At 52.6% G+C, this 17,377-nt stretch overlaps 1 protein-coding gene across 1 annotated transcript; it reads right to left on the minus strand.

Annotated features, from left to right (window-relative positions):
* Positions 1-15,762: 15,762 nt before the first annotated feature.
* On the minus strand, positions 15,763-16,933 carry IUM83_19841 (Calcium permeable stress-gated cation channel 1; the record flags this gene model as incomplete). The annotated part of the gene is made up of 2 exons (XM_067944910.1): positions 15,763-15,768; positions 15,824-16,933. 2 exons carry the CDS (start codon positions 16,931-16,933, stop codon positions 15,763-15,765), a joined length of 1,116 nt encoding a protein of 371 aa, XP_067789541.1.
* Between the last annotated feature and the right edge of the window lie 444 nt (positions 16,934-17,377).

Here is a 17,377-nt window from a genome sequence, read left to right on the forward strand (position 1 = left end):
TGACTCACTACTTTTGCTTACACGTTGCGCTACGTGTATGAGGAAGCGTAAGTACTTCGTAATTACTTGAGTTAATTATATTTGAATACACAAATATAATTTGAATCAGATAAGACTCCAAGTGACTTTGGTTAGGCAAAATGAGAACTGTATTGTTTGTAAATTGATCTTCCTCCTAAATCTGCTAAAACTGTTTATCATCTATGAAAGGGGTTGACAGCGGCTGGCTGTCAGCGCTCTGCCAATATGCACGTCTGTAATTGGTAGAAAGATGCTGCTTTCTACCAATAGGATCTTTGGGTAGGTGTGGACCACTAATTGTGGTGGCCCACTTCAATGTATCCATTGGTGTGACTTACACCAATGTGAGGAAGTATCGAAAACTTTTTAACAGATATTTATCTGTTGAAACCATAAGTGACAATTGTCATGCACAAGTGACAGCTGTCACTTGTGACCGTTGACATGCACAAGTGACAGTTGTCACTTGTGTGTGTAACCCCGTTGCACCATCCCCCCGTTAAGCTTAGACGTGTCGGTCTCAACACGTCAATTAATATTGACTGCTTGTCAGTTGTTTGTGTTGGGGAGATCCGTGCTCATCCGCAATGAGCACGTTCAAGTTGAAGACCGTCATTGCAACTGAGGGTAAGATCTCTGTTGCTGAGTACCATGCGCGGCAGCGAGAGGTGCGCCGCTACCACGGGGACAGGCAACGCAGTGCCTGTGTACGATTCTTCGATGTCGACCGCGTCTGTGCGTCGACATCTCTAATGAATACATGTTGCTTACCGTGATCCGGTTAAGCAAGCGCCAAAGCACTTCGAGTCTTTCTCGAGGCGAGGCAAGTATTAGCAACTCCACGCTGTTGCGGTGGAGGCTGGTGTCCGTGCGCCGTGCGCACTGTTCGTCCAGGTGGCGGTGCGTATTAGCAACCGCGACCTCAACAGGTATACTATCTGTATACCGGATAGCTTCAATGATCTTCGTGCCAATTATCTAGCACGCGAGTCGTCAGGCGTTGTAGATTACTAAGCGCTCACACTACCTTCTTGCTGGTGGTGCGTGTTGGGCTTCGTATTCCTTCACCATGTCCGGAACGTCATCCATCAGGACGTTTCGTGGTTCCCATGTGTCGTGTTGGGGAGAAAACCCTCTCCAGCAAATGCGAAAACTATCCGGACCTCGGATTGTTTTCTTATGATCAACAATTCGCTGGACGATCCAGCGAATTTCTCTACGTGCGTCTCGCAGCGGTGGCGGAGGTGGTGGCAACACGCCCAACGCCATGTTGACCTTCATCTCGTGTCGCTCCACGACCAGGTGACGGTCGTGGAGTATCTTCAGAGCGCGGAGGTTGCCGCTCTGTACCATCGTGTTCCGGCTGTGGCGGTCTCCTAGACCGCCTTGAACGTGCCGGTCGGGCTGTAGGCCCGACTGTATTAACTGCTCCAGCGCGACTACGCGCTGGAGAGGAGGGTTTCCCCTGCCGTGTCTGTCTCTTCGGGTCAGACGAGTCACTTGGCTCATGCTGGAGGTATGGCTTCAGCCATCCGACATAAAACGTCGGGTGGAGCCGCATGCTAGACAGTATATCTAGCGTGTGAGCGTTGCCGTGGCGTGCCATCACCGTGAATGGCCCGATGAAGCGCGGAGCAAACTTGCTTGCTCCGAAATCCGAAACTGCATGTCTTGGCAGGTTTTGTGCAGCTAACAAAACTAATGAACCAACTTTAAATTCATTTGTGTTGCCTCTGCCCACATTGTCTGCGTTCAGCTTCAGTTGATCAACAGAAGTTGCTATTGTGTCTTGGACAAACCAAATCACGGCTTGTCTTTTGGTGATGAAACCGATTGCATCCGAGCTGAAGTCATTCAGCTCGCTCTCCGCTAGAGGTCCGACCTCTGCGTTGGTATTCACGGTGTCTGCGCCCTGCGCAGACCCGTGGTCTTTGTCCTTGTTGTTTGAGGAATCTGCGCCCTGCGCAGACTCATGCGTTTTGTTCGTTGTTGCAGCTGACACTGTGCAAGTGTCAGCGGCTTTCTGCGGCTGCTGTGTTGCAGTCGTAGATCCTCCCCCATTTAAAGTGGGAGCCATCACTCCGAGTAAACTTGGCAGACGGGGATGCCGCATGGCATTCACATAAAACGGTGTATGCCCGGTCGAGGCATGCACCGAGTTGTTGATGGCGAATTCCGCCATCGACAAACACTCGCTCCAGTATTGGAACGAGTGAGCGTAGCTCTTCAGAATGTTGACGAGCACGCGGTTCACGCGCTCGGTTTGATCGTCTATCTGCGGATGGTCCGCAGTCGACATGGAAAGTTGGCTCCCAAGAAGTGTAAACACTTCTTGCTACAGGTGCGCTGTGAAGCGCGGGTCTCTCTCCGACACGATGTCGGTCGGCATGCCGTGGTGTTTGAACTCCATGTCGACGAACAGACGGGCCGTCTGCTTCGCGGTCACTTCTGCCGGCACCGCAGCAAGATGTACCATCTTGCTGAAGCGGTCGACGAAGACCACAACACCGGTATTCACTCCGCTGTCCGGGGGAAGACCAAAGATGAAGTCCAATGACATGGACTTCCAACACTCCGACGGAGTCGGTAGTGATTGCAATGGAGCCTGCGCGAATGGCGCAGGCTTTACGCGTTGGCACACCTCGCAAGCACGGACGTACTTGCGCACCCACTTGTACTGGTGGTGCCAGTAGAAGTCACGCGTGAGAAGGACGTATGGCTTCTCACGTCCGAGATGTCCCGCAGACGGGGCATCGTGATACTCGTACATGATCCTGAGTCGCAGGTCATGGTCATTTGGCACGTCAACGTGGTCCGCGTTGTCGTCGACTGCATTACAAAGAAGCCGTCCGTCGTGCACCCGATATCGGTGTGCACGCGCACGAAGGTGCTGGGCAGCTTCTGACGAGCCTTGTCAGAAGGTGTTGTGCCATAGGCCAGCAAGAGTTTCGCGTCCGCGTCGTGCGCGTACGCGGCCTTCACGTCGTCCGACAGAGACGACGTGGGTGTGCTCGTTCGCATGGCGTTAATGGCATTGACGTCAGCAGCTTCTGCATAGTCCGGCCGACGTGATAACCCGTCGGCCACCACATTCAATCTTCCGGGTATGTATTCGACCCGGAAGTTATATTCTGCAAAGAATGAGAGCCATCTCGCAATTCATTGTGATATGTGTGGCGACTTCACTGCGGTGCGCAGTGATGCATGGTCGGTGTAGACCACAAATGGGCTACTTCCAAGTAGATCCACTCGGAACTTTGCGAGTGCATATTTCCTGGCAAGGAGTTCCTTGTCATGTACCGGATAATTACGCTCAGCTGCTTTCAGCTTACGCGATTGGTAATAGACGACACGATCACGTCCCTCGTGATCGTGCTGCATCAACGCACATCCGATCGCGAAGTCGGATGCGTCACATACGACGTAGAATGGACGATCTTGGTCAGCCACTGCCAAGATCGGCGCCTCAGTCAAGCCCCGCTCGACTGCATCGAATGCGTTTTGGCAATCGGCTGTCCAATTCCACACAGCTTCCTTCTTAAGAAGCTGTGACAGCGGGCGGATCTCGCCCGCGTAATCCTCCACGTACTTGCACAAGTACGAGGCCAAGCCAAGGAACTGCCTCAGTTCCTTGACACTTGAAGGCGTGGCCATTCATTGATCACTCTGACCTTTTCCGGGTCAGGGCGAACACCATTTTTCCCTACGAGACACCCGAGGACGGGTATCTCGCTCGCCCCGAAGATACAATTCTTCAGGTTCGCGTAGAGCTTATGCTTTCGCATAAGCTCAAGTAGCTTCCGGAGGTGCACCCTGTGCATCTCTACGTCGAACATCCCGTCCACAGCTCGCCTGTGGATGAACACATCATCGAAATAGCTCGGTGCGAAATCGCGCACCGAGCGCAACAAGTGCGTCACGTACCTGTTGACGGTCGCAGGGGCGTTCTTAAGCCCCTGTGGCATTACTAGCCATTCCCAGAGCATGCCGCTTGGCGTGCTCACCGCCGCGAGAGGGATATCGCTCTCACGCATTAGGATCTGATAGGATCCGTCTCGCAAGTCGAGAGCACTGTAAACTGTGCTCCCTGCCATCGAATCGATGATAATATCTTTTTGTGGTATCGGCGTCTGCGCCGGTACCGTGGCATCGTTCAGCTTATTGAATTCATGAACGATGCGCCATCCGCCCTGTGGCTTCTTGACACAGAACGTCGGAGCACTGTGCGGGGACGTTGATTCCCGCACGTGTCCTGCTTTGCGACGACTTTCAAAGAAGTCGTCGACGCCTTCACTTGATCTCGTGGCAGTGGCCACTGCCGCGTGACACAATACTTCGTGCCCGGCACGAGATCAATCTCGTGCTGAATGCCTTTATCCTGCGGAAGCTCCGCAGGAATCTCTTCCGGGAGTACGTATTTGTACTCCCTCAACAATTCGTAATAGGGACTCTACCTCGGCGAGTCCCAGCCTTGTTCCTCGAAGCGCTCTCGCTTCGTCTTCGCACTGAGAGTTTTCACTCTCAGTGGTACTTCCCATGAAGAGCTGTCTCAGCTCGTTGCTCTCGCTCTCCGTTCTTTCGCTGTCCAAAAGAACGCAGACTTGCTGGATGCGTCCATCGTGCAAGTCGCGCGTGAAGCGCTTCCAGCTCATGTCTGGGAGCGAAGTCAACTCCGACGCCGTCGTCGGAGGATTAGCGAGTTCCATGTCCTGATACTGGAATCCAGTATCGGTGCGCGTCAAGACGTTCAGTGTCTCGACGTCCGGCGTCACCGCCTCTGTCTGCCCGGCAGACAGTTCTTGTAGCGTCTCGGTCCCGGACCGAGACTTGCGCAGCGTTCTTCGCATGCGCCGTCTTCTTGTTGTGCGGAGCCCGGCTCCGCACGGTGGTTCTTCTGGTCCAGGCCCGGCCATGGACTGTTCTTCGCCGGCGGACCCTGTCCGCGGGCGCGCGGTATCAAGCTCGGCTTGACCGCATGGCGCTTCGTGCAGCCCGGCTGCACGGTAACGTGTTCCTTCGCCGGCAGACCATGTCTGCGGGCGCGCGATATCAAGTCCGGCTTGACAGCATGGCGCTTCGTCGTGCAGCCCGGCTGCATGACAGCATACAAATTGCATCAGTACGGGACGTTTGCAACCGTCCGTACTGTTTGCAGCGTCAACTCCCGGAGTTGACACGCCTTCGTCACCTCGACGCCATTCATTGGCGGAGCCCCTCATGACCGAGGGTGCGTCGGCTCCCGGAGTCGACGCGTCGTCGTCGACCTGACCTTTTCAGGTCAGGAACTGTCCCTTACACGCTTGAACGTGGGTATTGGTTCCTGGAACCAGTACATCTTTTTCTTCTGACGTCGGCAGCATTGCCGACGTTGGTCTCACTTGTGCGCGCCCTCGCGCACTCCTTGGGCACCCCGGGACAGCAGCATTAAGCGCTGTCTCGACTGGCGAGTCGTGCGCCCCTGCTGGTACGCGCGCTGCGGCAACAGGGCCATCGCTCTCTGTTTCGCAGTTGCGACCGAAGCGCACGAGCGTGCGCTTCTTCCAGTCAATTACCGGATCATGCCGTGGCTTGCACGGCATGCCCATAACAACGACGTCGAACTTATCGTCCAGGTCCAGGACGATAAAGTGTTCGACAAACACTCGTTGCTTGTACGAGAAGCGCACGTTCACGACGCGCTTCTCGGTCTTCACGATGGCACCTGTTGCCAATCGAACTTCCAGAAGACTTCGAGGTACCTTGACCTCCTCGAAGTCAAGACTCGGTAAACTCCGCAGTCGAACAAAGTTGTTCGACGCGCCCGAATCTACCAAAGCTCGAAGAGAGTCGCTCGCTCTCTTCGACGTTACCTTCAAGATGACCAGGTTCGGCCTGTCATCTTGCTTCTTGCAGCGAGATCTGGTCTCACTGGGGGCTGCAGTCCTCAGTGTCGCGTGCCCAATGTCGGCATGCGTGACTGCATTACCAGTAGGGCGCCTCGCGCCTACTGGATGTTCACGTTTTTTGTTGGTCCGCGGCGATGCCTAGCATCGCCACGACGGCCACCTCCAGGGGGCATGGGAGCTGTGCACTCCCGTGCAAAGTGACCGATCCTTCCGCAACGGAAGCATCGCACGTTACCTCCCTGCTGCTGGTAACCAGCAGTTGTTACATTCGAGAGGTCCATTGGTTCTGGGCCTCCCGTCCTCGCTACCGGGCGCGGTTGCGGCCTCGGTACGTTCACATGCAGTTTAGCCTGCCGCAGGCTAAACTCCTCTTGCATGGCAAGGGTGATTGCAGCTTCGAGAGTACTCGGGTACTCTCGGAAGAGATAGGTCTTCACGGGCCCATCTCTAAGTCCCTTCATGAACGTGACGACCTTGGTCGCCTCGTCAATCGGGTTAGTCAGGATATTTGAGACCAAGTATCGTGCGCGCTGCGCGTAAGCATGAACGTCATGCTTACCCTGCTGAAGGTCGAGGAACGCCGCCCTCGACCGGAACTCGTTTTGCGGGGGCTCAAAAGCTTGTCTGAGCTCCTCTTTGAACACTTCGTACGTGCTGAAGCACGTAGGATCGGAGAGTCGGCGTCCATACGCCCAACTCCTTGCGCGTCCGCCAAGGCAGGACATGGCGAACGCGACCTTCGACAGCGGGTCGACGATGCGTCGAGCCGCTATGGCTGTGTCGAGTTCGACAAGCCATCGGAGGAGAGGCTCGCCCTCTCTTCCCACGTAATTGCTTACGCTCAACTTTAATGGTTGAGCACGCGGTGTCGTCCCTGACGACGCCGTCACTGAGGAAGCAGCGTCACGTTGCTCCATCATGATGAACCCCAGAGCAACACCATGTTGCTCTGTCGGCGATAGCGTACGCAGCATCGTAGCTATCGCCGCTTCTCCAATGACTGTTGACAGTCGTTGGAGGGCTACCCACTCTGGGTCAGACAGGAGGGGGCAGTCCGCGCGTGCAACATGTGTTGCAGGCGTATTGGATCTCTCCATGGGCACCTCCGTGCTCATGTGGTTCTCGGCTCCGCGTTCGTACACCTCGTACGAACGTCAAGTAGTCGGTCGTTGAACGGCCAACAAAGTGCTACCAGGTGTAGTGGGCCTCTTTGGCTCACTACTTTAGCTTACACGTCGCGCTACGTGTATGAGGAAGCGTAGGAGTTTATTAATAATTTGAATTAATTGGTTAGGCAAAATGAGAACTATATTGTTTGTAAGTTGATCTTCCTCCTAAAACTGCTAAAACTGTTTATCATCTATAAAAGGTTGACAGCGGCTGGCTGTCAGGGCCCCGCCAATATGCACGTCTCTAATTGGTAGAAAGATGCTGCTTTCTACCAATAGGATCTTTGGGTAGGTGTGGACCACTCATTGTGGTGGCCCACTTCAATGTATCCATTGGTGTGCCTTACACCAATGTGAGGAAGTATCGAAAACTTTTTAACAGATATTTATCTTTTAAACTATAAGCGACAATTGTCATGCACAAGTGACAGTTGTCACTTGTGACAATTGTCATGCACAAGTTGTCACTTGTGTGTGTAACCCCGTTACACACAGGCTTTCATGAACCTGCTCCTTGATCATCAAAGCTCCCCGATCACGCAAAAACGAGGGGGTCGGTACCTGGCAAAGCTGCAAATATCGATCGAGATTTGACGATGCTAACAACAGATTGTGGAGAAACTATTTTGCGGAGATGCCGCACTATCCCGAAAAATACTTTCGTCGTCGGTATCGCATGCGACGAACTCTGTTTACTCGCATCGTGAACGCGGTCGTTGCATGGGATCCTCGGCTTCAGCACAGAGTGGATGCGTTGGGGATGAAAGGCTTATCTCCTCTGCAAAATTGCTCTGTCGCGATGAGGATGCTGGCCTACGGTTGTTGCGCTGATTCGCTGGATGATAGTAAAAACAAGATAATAAATATGTGCAGCTTCACAGTAAAATTCCATGTTCTACTTTCAAGCTTCTTTGGAAGAGCGGTGTGATTCATACTTAGTACGATCAATACCAACTCCAGCGTGTTCAGCTTCGTTCTGTATTGGTCTACGAGACTCGCTGTATCTCAGTTAGGATGCGTGACCAAATCCTGCACTTGACGATACCATGAGCACACCTGCAATCTGCCCACGGCATCTTTGGAGAATATCTTCCCGCAGCAAGCCGTGATGACAGATAAATTTGTACAAGCAGTGGGAAATTGGACATGTCAATATTTTCTCCCGCTGTAAGAGCACCAGCCGGTGGTGTTGTCGGGCTTTGCGTGCTTGCTTAATTGTAGTTATTTGTTTTGCGTGGAGAATGTGTCTTGCCGTTCACATTGTTGTCGAGTAAATTCTTCTTCTTATTGGTTAACCCTTCCAATCCGGCATTTATGGAGGTGAAACAATTCAGCGATGTCCGCAGCAGGTTTTGACGCAGCTAAAATCCGCATATAGAAGTTTGTATGAGACAAATTTAAGCAGGCCGGTTGTAGTGTCTGTGTCTGATGAGACATGAGATTTGCTTGAAGGGGTTAGGATAACAGATATAAATATCCAGAGAGACGAGTGGCCTCTGCCAGCCTTTCATTTCGAAATCAGCGCCGAACGAGAGACAATCATTGATGACTGTTGTGCTCGCGTTCGAGAAGTCCATCCAGCAGATATGGCGCGAGCTGGCCAAGACGGGCTGGACGTACCGCAGATCGACACGCCTCAGTAACGCCCAGAGATACGTGTCGCCCAATGGGAACCTGAAAGGAACTGAAGGCATCGACTTTTTCGTTGGTACGTGGGCGACGGACCGATACATGCATGCTTCAGGCTAACGTGAGTGTCGTTCAACATGTAGGTGAGGACAGCTTGACGCGCTACTGCCGGCGTCAAGGGTAGCTGGAGTTTGTTTCCAGCACGTAAGGCACGTTGCCGCTGACAGTACCTGAAGCTAGAGCCGCAACGAGTGAATCTGCCGTCCAGGTGCCGGTCCAACGGGGTGCTTCGACGGGAAAACGACGGGCAGCGACAAAACGGACAGCTTCGAAAAGGCGCAAAAGCGGTAGGTTTTGTGCCTAAACGTTTCTGATAAAGTCTTGCTAACTGGTGGAGCTGTTACGGATCTTCCAGCTGAAACCATCACGGAGTCGACGCCTTGTCTTCAGGAAGGAGTGGCATTACAACTTCCGGAGGCGACTGAAGCCGTTGTGGATTCTCCGCATCACGCTGTTACGGAGGATCCAGTGGACGTCACGTCTGCGACTGAACTCGCCGTTACGGATAATTCGGCGGCTTCGACGGAAGATGCTGTTACAGAGGAGGGTGTCAACCAAGTTGGTGCTCGTCTGTCCATGACGGCTGTGTCACTGGACGACTTCGACTCGGATGACTTCTTGGACGCATTGAAGCGCGACCAACTCTTTACATCCACCGAACCGGACGATCTCAATACAGATGATGCTGATTGGCTGCTCGAACTCAACTCTGACGCAGAAGGCGACGAAGAATCCATCCTACTCGATGAGGACGAAAGTGATACATACGACGATGGTGCTTCAGCTCCGCGAGAGAGCCGAAGTGATGATGAGTCCGAAGAAGGCGAAGGTCTTGACGTCGATGAACTTCCAGTGGAGTTCGAGCTGACTGATGAGGAGTTAAATCAGCTGCAGGCTGGTGGATGGGATACCTTCGACGAGCAACACGCCGGCCAAGTTCTTCTCTATCCCATGCCCCTGTATGAGGGTCCGTCGGGGCCTACGAGAGCTGCGCTTGCGTATGCAGAGAGCCCGCTAGCAATCTTCTACTTTTTCCTGCCCAAGGAGCTTTGGCGGATGATTGCCAAGGATACGAACAGATACCGCACCGACAGCATCGACGAGGTTGCGCAGGGAATGCGAGCACGAGCTCGTGCAAGACGTGAGACGACCCCTTCCACCATTGTGCTCTCTGTTGAAGAGTACAGGACAAAGTTGAAGCGCAAGAACCCGATACAGCCTCACGAACTCGTACGATTCATAGGTCTTCTGATTGCACGATCACTGGAGCCTCGACGTGAGAGTATAAGTCGCCACTGGATAACCAAGATTGAAGGAGCTCTGTCACGCGGGACGTTCGGGCAATTCATCAGCCGCGACCGCTTTCACGATGTCGCGCGTTACCTCCACTTCAACGACAAATGCCAAGCACGCCGATAGTGGTGACCGAGCTTTCAAGATCAGACCTGTTATCCAAGCACTTCAGAAAACGTTCTTCCGCGGGTATCGAATGGGGGCTCGCATCTCGTTCGATGAAGGGATGGTTCCAATGCGGCACCGCCGTAACCCGATGCGCCAGTTCATCCCGATGAAGCCTAACAAATGGGGTACGAAGTTCTACTTGACGTGCTGCGCCGAGACCGCGTATTGCGCCAGGTACGGAATTGTTTTAAACGGATCATCCGTTATACCTTCGGTTTGTTCCGCAGTTTATTCAGGAGGATGCTGAACGTGTTGCGTTCGTTGTTCGGTTAGGCTTGAAATCTACTGCGGGAAGGCGAACATCAACGAGGATCCCTGTTGCACAACGTGCTGTGGTCACGAATCTTCTTCACGTGCTCCGAGGTCAGCCTGCTCAGCGTCTGATCTGCACAGACAACTTCTACACTTCCATCCCGTTGTCACACAAGCTACTCAGTATGGGGCATTGCCATGTTGGGACCATGCGAAAAGATCGCAGAGGCTGGTGAAAGGCCATTGATTTCACGCAGAAGAAGCGACCCAAGAGGATGCCTCGCGGAACGTATCGTATTGGTGTCTGGCGAGATCATCCTGAGATTGTGGCTCTGGCCTGGATGGACAACAAGCCCGTGCGGTTCCTCGGCACTGGCTGCTCAACCCAGCTAACTGAAGTCACTCGGCAGGAGCGCGATGGCTCAGTCTCAACAGTTCCCTGCCCTAGGCGGGTGCGTGAATACCAGGAAGCTATGGGAGGCGTAGATGTTCATGATCAAATACGACTACAACGATACTCCATCCAGCGTGCAATTCGGATGAGAAAGTATTCCAAGAAAATTTTTCTCGGCTTGGTCGATCTAGCCATGGTGAATGCGTTCATCGTGCACAAAATCGCGATGCAACGACGTGGCAAGTCGGTTTCCACATATGCAGCGTTCATGAGGCGCCTCCACATCGACCTACTCAACCAAACCAATGGAGGCTTTGTTGGTAGAGGCGACTTGGAGGATCTCGTAACGGAGCCACTACCACGCCTTCCACACATGCTAGAGAAGACTGTCGAGATGAATGGGAGCAAGCGGCGCCAGTGGCTGTGTAAAGTCTGCTCCGTGTATGCTGGTGCTGGCGTGCGGAGCTACGAGACAAGTTTCTTCTGCGCAACATGCTCACGCGAGAAGAAAGGAAGGGTAATGCTTTGCAACAACCCGCGTCGGTTGGAGCACGGCGGCGCTCTCACGTGCGACCAAGTGTGGCATCAGAGCTGGAGGAATGGGACTTCCATCCCGCCGCACTTGCAGCACAAGATCCGGTTCGTCAAGAAGCGTAGGCCAGAGGTAGCGGAGGAGGCGGAGGAGGATAACTAAAGTGAGAATTGAGTTGAGAGTTGATTTGCAGAGAGATTGTCGTTTTCGGCAGACCTTGGTTGTCCCGTCGTTGCTGTTGGGAATAGCGGTTTTGCTGGGAGATTGCAATGTAGAGTGTTTGCGCCGTTCTTGTTCTGCACATCACCCTAGTCTAGCCAATCAGTGGACTCGTTTTGACCACGTGTCATGCGAAAGGGCTCGAATCATGATATATTGTACTGATTTTCCGGTATACGTTAATTCATATGTTAAACATAACGGAGAATCCGGAATTCCGATCGGATTAGAGGTGTTAAGTCGCTGTCCAATCTCAACGAGTTGGCTTGCAGTCTGGGAGGTAGTCACATCACGAAGATCAGAGAGTGCTTGACAAAGATTCTTATTATATTTCTGAAGACACGACAGTTCTGCGCCAATCGCTTGAATTGTTGCAATAGGCGTCACCGTATTTCGTTGCCGATCCGGTGTGTATGAACTGACGTTGCACAACTTTTCCGGTCATGGTGCCTGCAAAATACAAGTCACACAATACCTCTTCCAATGGTTCAAATGTCAAGCTTTCTGGGTACTTCTTCAATGGCTCCAAGAAACCACCGCTCAATGAATCAATCCAGGCATGCAACCAACTTACCATTGGTTTGTTATCAAAACCTCGATAATACCAGTGTATGAAGCCTTTCCAATACTGTCTCAACAAGTCTCACTCATCACTAGAATGAGTGTCATAGGGCTGTCAGTGTCTGCCGAAGTCATTTGGGTGAGGAATGTCATATTAATCTCCAGCGCATTTGGTTCCACAGTTTCATTGTCATCCATTGAAGACTCATCAAGACTTGCCCCGCAGGAGGGTGTGTGAACTATGATGCGCCATCATTTGGCGCTTCACCTTTGAAGGATCACTTCCGCAGACTCGAGACGTCAGTTTGCGGAAATCGCAACTCTGGGGGAGAAAAAATCTGCGGAACTTGTCGGTAGAGCGACGTGCTTCTGAGTAGCGTATGAGAGATATCGTCCAGATCCATGAACCCAAGCGCTCATACCTATCCACAAGTGGTCTTGGAGAGCTGTAGTGTGCATCCGCTTGGTTCGATAACCCAGCCGATGCAGTCAAATCATTCGATCCACGTAAACATTGCGAAACCTAGGCAAGTAAGCAGATCGAAGACTATCCACTGCATCTATACTGATGCGTCGCATATATCATATCTACACGTGCCAATTTGCAGCAAAATACGCTTTCAGGGTTTCCCCATCGACCGCCCCAGTTTGCCTACCCCAAGGTCCATTTTTTTTTCCTCGGTTTGCCCTCGCAGTTGCCAACTTCGACTTCTGTTACACGCGACGTGTAGCTGCAACCGCCTAAGGCACTGCTGGAGGCGCCGTGTGGGTTGCAGCGGTTGCGAAACTACAACTATTAGCAAGAGGCATCCGTTTTGGATCACAGTAGGCCCCCGGGCACAGCTAACACTCAATCTATTCACTTCTACTTTTTCGTGGCGCGGAACAGCCAGGTTACGCCTTAGTATCTCCTCAAATGTATTGTGTACCAATACGCTGGCACAATTCCTCATCCTTCAGCAATTCTTACGAGCAGTTCCACCTGTAGAGTTCAAAGTGGGGCAAAAATTTCAGATTTTCATGTGCGACAATGAGTGGTTGTAAATATGATCTCCCTGATTTCGCACCAGGTGCTGTAAAACGAGGGGAGAAGCGAAGAACAAAACAAACTCTATGCATGCGAACTCTTCAGTAGTACGCCATATCTTGAGGGCAATTGGTGTCCAGAGGATACTAACTGAAACGTGCTCAGCGTGTGCATGCACCCTATTGATAACAGAGCATTTAAGAAGGCCAAGGGCATCATATCGGCTTTGCATTACAAAATTGTCGACTGTTCCATCTCGGTGTTCACGACGTTCCTCTGAGCCCTCATTGGCTATCCTTTTTCTACGCTGCAAGGGGATCCCTCTGCCATTTTTGACCTAATTGTTACCCCGTTGGCATATATAATCCACTTTTCTCAGACCAGTGCCAGGGTGTTGTTGTATTCTGAGGGGGTAAATAGCTTTTAGTCCACGTTTCACTCTACCGGTGGAACTGCTATAAGTTAGCAGTTTTGTCAGAAGTAAGAGTTGGAAAGGCTTTCCTCAAAAGTCAACAAAAGTTACTCAATAATAAGTAGTTCCCGCATTCCCCTCGCGGAGAATTCCACGTTGACCTGCCACCACCGTGTCTTGGCCGGAAAGTAGATTTGTCCGCTTGAGAGCATTAAGGGGAGATGCGATCGGGCAACTGGCGCCGAATACAGCAGGTTGAAGTCATGATGCTCACGCACTGACGAGTGCAGATCGTCAAAGTCGACAAATAGGAAGCGCATGTCCGGCATAATGCCCAGTGCCGTCAGAAATCGGGTATGTAAGCAAGCGATAAAGGCGAATTGAAAACAAAAAACACAAACGTCATCAGGAAAATGAAATTGACTTAGTCGGAGCTATAGCATCGTATCCGTTTCTCCCGTTTTTGGCACTAGCAACTAGAGAAGACACATCCCGAATTAAATCTGTACTTGTACGCTGAAGGGAATAATTGGATTTGTCGCCTCATCCAAATGGTCATTTCGATCAATTACTCCTACTTTCAACAGCATCTCCATCGCTCATTCCGACTTCTTGATTTCATCCTTCTTATCCTTGTTCAGCTCCGCCAAGCGAGTTTGTTGGCTAATAGGTTTCGCTGGTTTGTTGAGAGGTTCCACAGGGGCTGAGGGAGGCTCAAGTTGCACGTTTGTCGCATCAATAGCAGCACCAGCACCACTCTCCGGGTCGCGCCCTAAGATCGAAGCTGGTCTGAATGCCTCAATCATCGCTGGCTGCTGATAAACCCCATCCAAAAAATCATACGAATCATCCTTACGCTCTTCATCGACGTCGCAGCACTGGTCCAGCGGTAGGTTTTCAGCGGCTCGCTTGAGATGGGATAGATCGACAGCATACCAGTGAAAGACTAGCGTAATGAAAGGTAGCATCGTCGTGAGTACGATCGGTCCGTACCCAGCCGACTTTAACGACAGCAGGCCGATAAGTGTACACTGGGCAATGATGAGCGCGCCGATGACGAATGAATACAACGGAGGCCAAAATACGCCCATGGAGTTGGTCGTTGCCCAGCGCGTGCTGTTAACGAAAAAGAAGCAGCGCTTGTACGAGAGCTCCGACACCGCAAAGAACATCGCTCCGAAGTAGCCCACCAGTGGCGCGATGGGAGCAAACACTACGACAAACAAGAAGACGAGATATTGCTGAGCCAAATTCATCGGGGCGTCAAGATCCGTCTGGTAATTCACGGGGCAAAGACCCATCCAGTCTCGAGGTTGTGGGAGCTTTGCATGCATCGGGGCAAAAAGGTGATACGCAGCTGAGATCGCAACAGGCGATACTCGCAGCAAAAACACCGACATATCTACACAGAATTGCGTGATGATGAAGGTGATGAACATCATCGATTGGTTTGCGATAGTGTTCCCGAGAAAAAAGAAAAGCATTCGCGGTTGGTCCAGGAAAACCATGAACTCGGTGATGATGGATCCCGCAAGAGCTGACACGAAAAACATTTGAAAGGCTTGGAAAAAACACAGCTTAGTGAAGCGGCTGGCCTCCACCTCCGAAATCGACAGATGGCCCTCCTGCGTCGATAACAGTTTGAAAATCACGTTTGCCAGTCCATTCATCGCTGAATACACCAGTGGTGCTGTCTGCTGCAGCGCAATGAGAAGCCACGGATTTTTCTCCAAGAAACCACCAAGCCACGGAAACAGGTGCCGCAACTCGTCGACACTCGCCATGGAAGCGACGAAAGCTGTTGGCACGGTCCAGAAGCACCCAATCAAGAGAGAAACACCCATCGAGATGAGTTTCCACTTCGCTTTGAGCTTGTGAGGGAGACCAAAGTTTTTCCACTGCACATCACGGATGTTGGGAGCAGGAAGCACAACCATCCGGCGCGGATTCTCCACCTGAAGCAATTGTTGCGCAGCTTGAGCCGACCGAATACTACGAAAACTCACGAAAGCGCAGCTGCGCATCACATTCGGGCGCTTCGGTACAGGAACACTAACGTGCAGCAGCGGCAGGGTCTCTTCGCCCCACCGCCGGTCATCCATCGAGCTCTTCGTTCTGCGCAATTTTTCCGCTAAGTCGCCTAGGGCTGAGAATCCACGAGGAGCAGCACTCGTCGAGCCGTACTGCTTTTGGCTGGTGACTTCCTGGGCTTTTTCTGCCGACTGACGCTGCAGAATCTCGTCCCGGACCCGAACAATCTCGGCCTCGAGCTTTTGCAACTCCTCGGTGTAGTGATCGACGGCATCCACTTCCTTACCGCCGCCACAGAGACCGAAGAATCTGCGGCCGATCAATTCCTTCGGTCGCTTGATGACGTCGTGGTCGCCAGCCTTGGCTTTCGCTTCCGTCAGCTTGACGTTCGCAGCGTACAGGTGATACACGAGCTCCTGGCGCTTGTCCAACAGTCCTTCCAGTTCGGCACACTCGACGCCAATGTAAACCGAGTGGACCGAGTCAGGAAACAGGAAGTCCAGATACGCCTGCAGCGTCTGTGGGCGACGCTGTGCCTGTGGCAGGTCTGAGATGACAACACTGTACTGCTGCGGGTGTTTACGCATGAGGAACTCGTGGCGGCGCTTTCGGTAGACCGTGTACTCGTTGAGCAACAGCCGCATGACGTACACGCTGATAGCGTAGGCGACCAGCACGGTGAAGTACAGTCTCCAGTCGTCCTTGCCCACGTTGGCGATCGTGAGTCTGTCCACGACGTCCAGTTTCACCTTCCCGTCCGAGGACAGGACGTTGGCTGTGCCGTTGCCGGCATCAATCTGCTCGTCCAGCATGATCATCACCATGGAGGTGACAGCGGAGGCGTTGCCCCCTCCCGCTGCGCCAGGCAGCAGCTGACTCAAGTGGTGGCGCTGCTTCTCCTGCTCCTGGGCCTCGAACACGGCCGCCGTGAAGAAGTACATGGGGAAGAGCGCCAGCGAGCACGTGACGCACAGGAGCGCCACCTTGCGGCCCATCTTCATGAAGCGCAGCAGCACCCAGGCGTCGAGGCCGCACTTCTCGGCCACCTCGGCCTCGTCGATGCGCCACAGGAAGGGCACCCAGCCCAGGAATTTGCGCTGCTTGGACTCGGGGAAGTCCGCGTGGTTCTCAGGCGCGTACACGTGTGGCACGCGCGGCCGCAGCGTCTCGTACAGTAGGATCAGCACGATGAAGACCGGGAAGTACACGGCCACGCTGGTCAGCAGCACATTGGCCGCCGCTTGGGTCGTCACCTGCTCCGTCGTCACGTGCATGCCCATGGTCGCAGGGTGTGCGGGTGTCGTTCACGTGCGCCTCGGGGTGCGGATCGCTCGCTGGAACTTGGCGAATGACGCAGATGTGATTGGCACCTAGAAATCAGGGCCGCCATAATCAAAAACGAAAGTTTTTACCCGCGAAAAAGGAGTGGTGGCAAAAAATACACGAACTGCACATTTTCGAACATTTTAAACAGTAGTATGTTCCAATTCGGTTAGAAATCGGTCAATCGACGTACATGTATCTCGCGAAGTCCGCTCGAATGTGGTCGCCATTTTGAAATCGGCTAAGAATTGACGGAACTGTCAAAAATAACGCCTTGCAGGGGTGGCAAAAAGTATAAGAATGAAGGCGTATATTGCGTTTTTAATGGGGCTCTAGGTGTTGTTTAACATTGCCGTTGCGTTTTGGATGTATCGCGCGATTAGTACGTCCTACATGACACG

The sequence above is a fragment of the Phytophthora cinnamomi genome (genome assembly GCF_018691715.1).
Source record: "Phytophthora cinnamomi strain GKB4 chromosome Unknown Contig52, whole genome shotgun sequence".
NCBI lineage: Eukaryota > Oomycota > Peronosporomycetes > Peronosporales > Peronosporaceae > Phytophthora > Phytophthora cinnamomi.